This window comes from Micromesistius poutassou (genome assembly GCF_964030765.1).
Source record: "Micromesistius poutassou genome assembly, contig: SCAFFOLD_6573, whole genome shotgun sequence".
NCBI classification, from domain to species: Eukaryota; Metazoa; Chordata; class Actinopteri; order Gadiformes; family Gadidae; genus Micromesistius; species Micromesistius poutassou.
The window spans coordinates 1-4,197 of record NW_028178153.1 but is presented as its reverse complement, the minus strand read 5'-3'; the positions used below and the strand labels follow the sequence as shown (position 1 = coordinate 4,197).

Sequence of the window (4,197 nt, the reverse complement as noted above, 5' to 3'; positions counted from 1 at the left end):
ATCGACAACATACTTCAATTACGTATTTGTATTTTGTACATGTATATGCATAAACACGTCTATATGTTTGTGCGCTGTAGCTCTTATTCGAAGGACTGACTCGGGAACGCTTCTTATCCTTCAAATCGGCCTCATTAGAACGACGGTCGACGAAACAAATCTGATCTCAAGTCAGGTTTTATCAAAGGCGGATGTGAGGTCACACATCCGGTTTGGGAAATCTGACTCCAGATCAGTCCTGATATTCTTTTTTTTCTTTTCTTTTTTTACCACTGTCGTCTTTGGGAGAGATTTCTCCAGGAAATACCGTCCGCGACTGCGTGCTAGCTCGGGCGAATTGTGGACAGCAAATTGTGAAGGGCTGCCATTTTACCGAGCTTACGGTAAGACAACTTCTCCCACAATCTATCACTTGCTGCGATACGCGGGTCCCTTTTGCGTACGTTTTGGTGGACCATTTGTAAACAAAAAGAGCCTCTCCCCTGCGTGTGCTGTAATGAAGGCTATCATTAGCACATAGCTTGCGTCGCATATAACAAAATTAACTAACGTTGTAGCTGCTGTGTATGTGCCCTTGCAAATGTATGGTGTGATGTGAGTAGATAATATAGAAGACATAATCCAGGGTGGTTTTTTTTTTCCAAATAGAAGAGGTGCTCACTTAATATAGGCCGATATTAAAAGCGCATTTATTGATTATCGAGTTAAAGATTTGAACCCCTTAAGCCATGTTTATGCCCCTGTTAGTATTTGCAAGCGGGGGGAAATAAAAATTAAAAGCCCATCACGTAAATTAACACTCAGATAAATAACCCTTCATGCTCTGTGTTTTCCCCCGCAGCACCCATTCAACATGGGCGACAGTGTAGTCCAGTTGGCCTCCAAGGGTCACCATGACAACATCCTCTCCTCCCTGCACCAGCTGAGGCTGGGCGGGCAGCTGGTCGACATCACGGTTCAGGTCGACCACCAAGGGGAGATGGAGGAGTTCCAGGCGCACCAAGTGATGCTTGCTGCCTACAGCGGCTACTTCAAGAGGCTGTTGCTCTCCCAGGACGCCGTGCCCGACAAACTGTTCCTCTCCAACATACGCACGGCCAACTTCTCCAAGTTCCTGGAGTTTGTCTACACGGGCAAAGTGGAGGTGGCCAGAGACAAACTGGGCGACGTCCAGGCGGCCGCCGTCCTGTTGGACTGCAAGGACCTCTCTGAGGTCTGCGGCAAGGCCATGATCGCGGGCGTACGCTCGCCATCGTCGGAAGCATCAGCTGGCGTAGACGCCGCAGAGCAGAAATCCCCCGACACCAGCGCTATAAAACAGCCCAGACAGGCCTTAAAGAGAAAACTGCAGCTGAAGAGCGTCAAGAGAGACGTGGGCGTGGGCCCGCAGCAGCCTAAAAAGAAGCCGGCGAAGGCGAAAGACTCCCTAAAGGAAGTGGAGGTCGTGGCGCCCGACGAGGAGGGGGTCCGGCGGGTCAGCATCAGGCTGGCGGGTCGGAAGATCCCCTTGGATCTGTTAAAACACCGGGATATGACTGACGAGGACCCAGAGACGACCGACCTGGACAGCCCCTCGGAGACCGAGGAGAACCGGGCCGTCCAAGAGGCCGTCGCTCCGCTAGACAGCCCAGCCGCCAAGGACAGGAAGAAGGCCAAACCCAAGGACGCGGAGCCCTTCGTGCCGGTCGTCGTCAGCGACGAGGAGAACGAGGGGGGGGAGGAAGGGGGGGAGGAGTTGTGTTCGTTAGACACTGACCCGGGCTGCACCCTGTACCTCTCCGAGGAGGACGATGAGGAAGGGGGAGCAGAGAAGAGGGCCAAGAGGACCTCCAAGGCCCACTTCCAGTGTGGCAGCTGCCAGAGGACGTTCCACTACGCCCGGAGCTACGTGAAGCACATCAGGTGCGTTCGCCGGTTCTGGTGGACCACGGCGGTGCCCTCAGGATGAGCTCACGTTAACGTCTCTCAATATTGCTCCAGCTGCCTACATTTAAAATAAGGGCTTCACATTCTGTCACAAATATGATATCCGATGTTTAAATAAGACTAATTATCAGACATCATATTTTCTATAGTAACAAAAACATCTGTATATAAATGTTATTTACATTCAGGACATTTAGCAGACGCTTTTATCCAAAGCGACTTACAATGAGTACATTTGTCAGAAGAACGAGAAGCAACAATATCTTTGTCGGTACAGTAAGGATGTTCATAGAAACAAGTGACGAAGCACTAACAATTGCTAGTGTAACCCATTCCCCGTATACAACAACGATGACAAGGATAAGATGCTACACAATTCCAAGTACTATTTTTAAGTACAAGGACGTTCAACATGAAGAAGTGTGTACATTATTTATTTATATATGTATATATATATAAAGAAATACGTAAACCTTTTTGTATGCATTATTCCCCATCTCCCCCAGCACTTACCACGGGGTGAAGGCGGAGGTGACGTACCGCTGTGAGACCTGCCAGCAGACCTTCGCCAACCGCGGCAACCTGAAGATCCACCAGCAGCACGTGCACAGCGACGAGAGGCTCTTCTCCTGCCAGGTCTGCGCCAAGACCTTCAAGCGCAAGAAGGACGTCATCCGGCACCAGCGGCAGGTGACGTCTCCGTCCGCCGGCACTGTCCCTTTAAGGGCAGCTGCTCCCTTTATTTATATGATGTGGTGTTGTGCCACCAGTGAGTGTGATTAGCCATTACAAGCCGTTTGAAAAATCTGCCTTTTCCTGTGTTTTAGTGACATCACAAGTGGGAGTGTGAGCCCGCCCATATATATGCTCGATAGATAGACAAGTGTATCAGCCTACCCAGTGGACAGTAGCAAATGTTGCTTATCTATCCGTCGTACAAGTAACTTCCTCTTCCTGTCAATTCAAGATGAGGTCTGTTTTATATATGTTTTATATACTGTCTGTCTGTCACCGCACCACCACGGTCAATGTCCATTTACTCGATGAGTCATGTCTGTGCCGTTGCCCTGCCACAACTATAATCAAACTGACGCATAATTAATGAAATCAGCTGCACCTGTGGTTGGAATCATGTAAAAAAGGGGCAATTAGTGTTGTGAGCGGCACCTGTCCTAAATCAATGCCTACGTGAAAAGGGTGTATCGTAAAAGGCTTTGGAGAAACCGTGTCCCATGCATTCATTTACATCTATATAATGACACGTATATATATATAAATCTATATAGATGTTTATAGATTTCTAAAGATATAGATCTATATCCAATGATCTATATCCAACAGCCTCTATAGATCTATATAGATATAGATCTTCTATATATATATAATTTTCCCTGACTGTTTTGGGCAGGTTCACGAGGGACGGGGGCAGCGGCACATATGTCCAGAGTGCGGCAAGACGCTGAGCTCCAAGACGGCGCTGTCGCTGCACGAGCGGACCCACACGGGGGCCAAGCCCTTCCAGTGCACCGAGTGCTCCTCCAAGTTCAGCCAGAGCTCCGCCCTCAAGATGCACCAGAGGTACGCGGCCCGGCACTCACCCCGGGGGTGGATTGAGTATGGTGGAATAGAGTATTATTATATATATTATTATTATATATATTTTTTTTTTCCCTATCCACTGCTGTATACATCTTTATTTGCATAATATAGAACCTTTTATTAAAGGGGGTGATATTATGCCACCAGGTGTGAGTGTGATCAGCCATTACAAGCTGTTAGATATCTGATGTATGAATATCTGCATTTTGTGTTTTAGTGGCACCTAGAGGTAGGATGGATAGCCTGTCCACCAAGTCCACTGGGTAGACTGGGTGGACACTCCCACAGGTGATGTCACTAGGGTTAGGAAAAGGCAGATTTTCTAATGGCTAATCACGCTCACACCTGGTGGCATAATATCACCACCTTTATACAAGGTCTGTAGCAGGGGACATCACCTCACGATGGCGTTCCGAAACAGTTAACCTAATGGATCGTTCCCGGCTACCCGTGCGGATGCAATGACCTCGGAAAAGTGATTCCTTCCCTTGCCCCCCGACCACTAGGACCCACACAGGAGAGAAGCCGTTCGCCTGCGACCTGTGTGAAGCCAGGTTCACCCAGAAGCACATGCTGTCCTACCACAAGAGGTCCCACACGGGTGAGGATTCATATACCCCAATACAGATGTGTCCTGGGGCTGTGCCTCATGTAGACCAACCTTAGGGTTTA

At 48.7% G+C, this 4,197-nt stretch overlaps 1 protein-coding gene across 1 annotated transcript; it reads left to right on the top strand.

The window, feature by feature from the left end:
* Positions 1–268: 268 nt before the first annotated feature.
* LOC311374724 (GDNF-inducible zinc finger protein 1-like) lies at positions 269–4,176 on the top strand (the record flags this gene model as incomplete). Its single annotated transcript, XM_084490513.1, has 5 exons — positions 269–383; positions 842–1,902; positions 2,433–2,616; positions 3,335–3,504; positions 4,032–4,176. Coding segments are annotated over exons 2-5 (1,548 nt in total), but the record flags the coding sequence as incomplete, so codon positions are not given.
* Between the last annotated feature and the right edge of the window lie 21 nt (positions 4,177–4,197).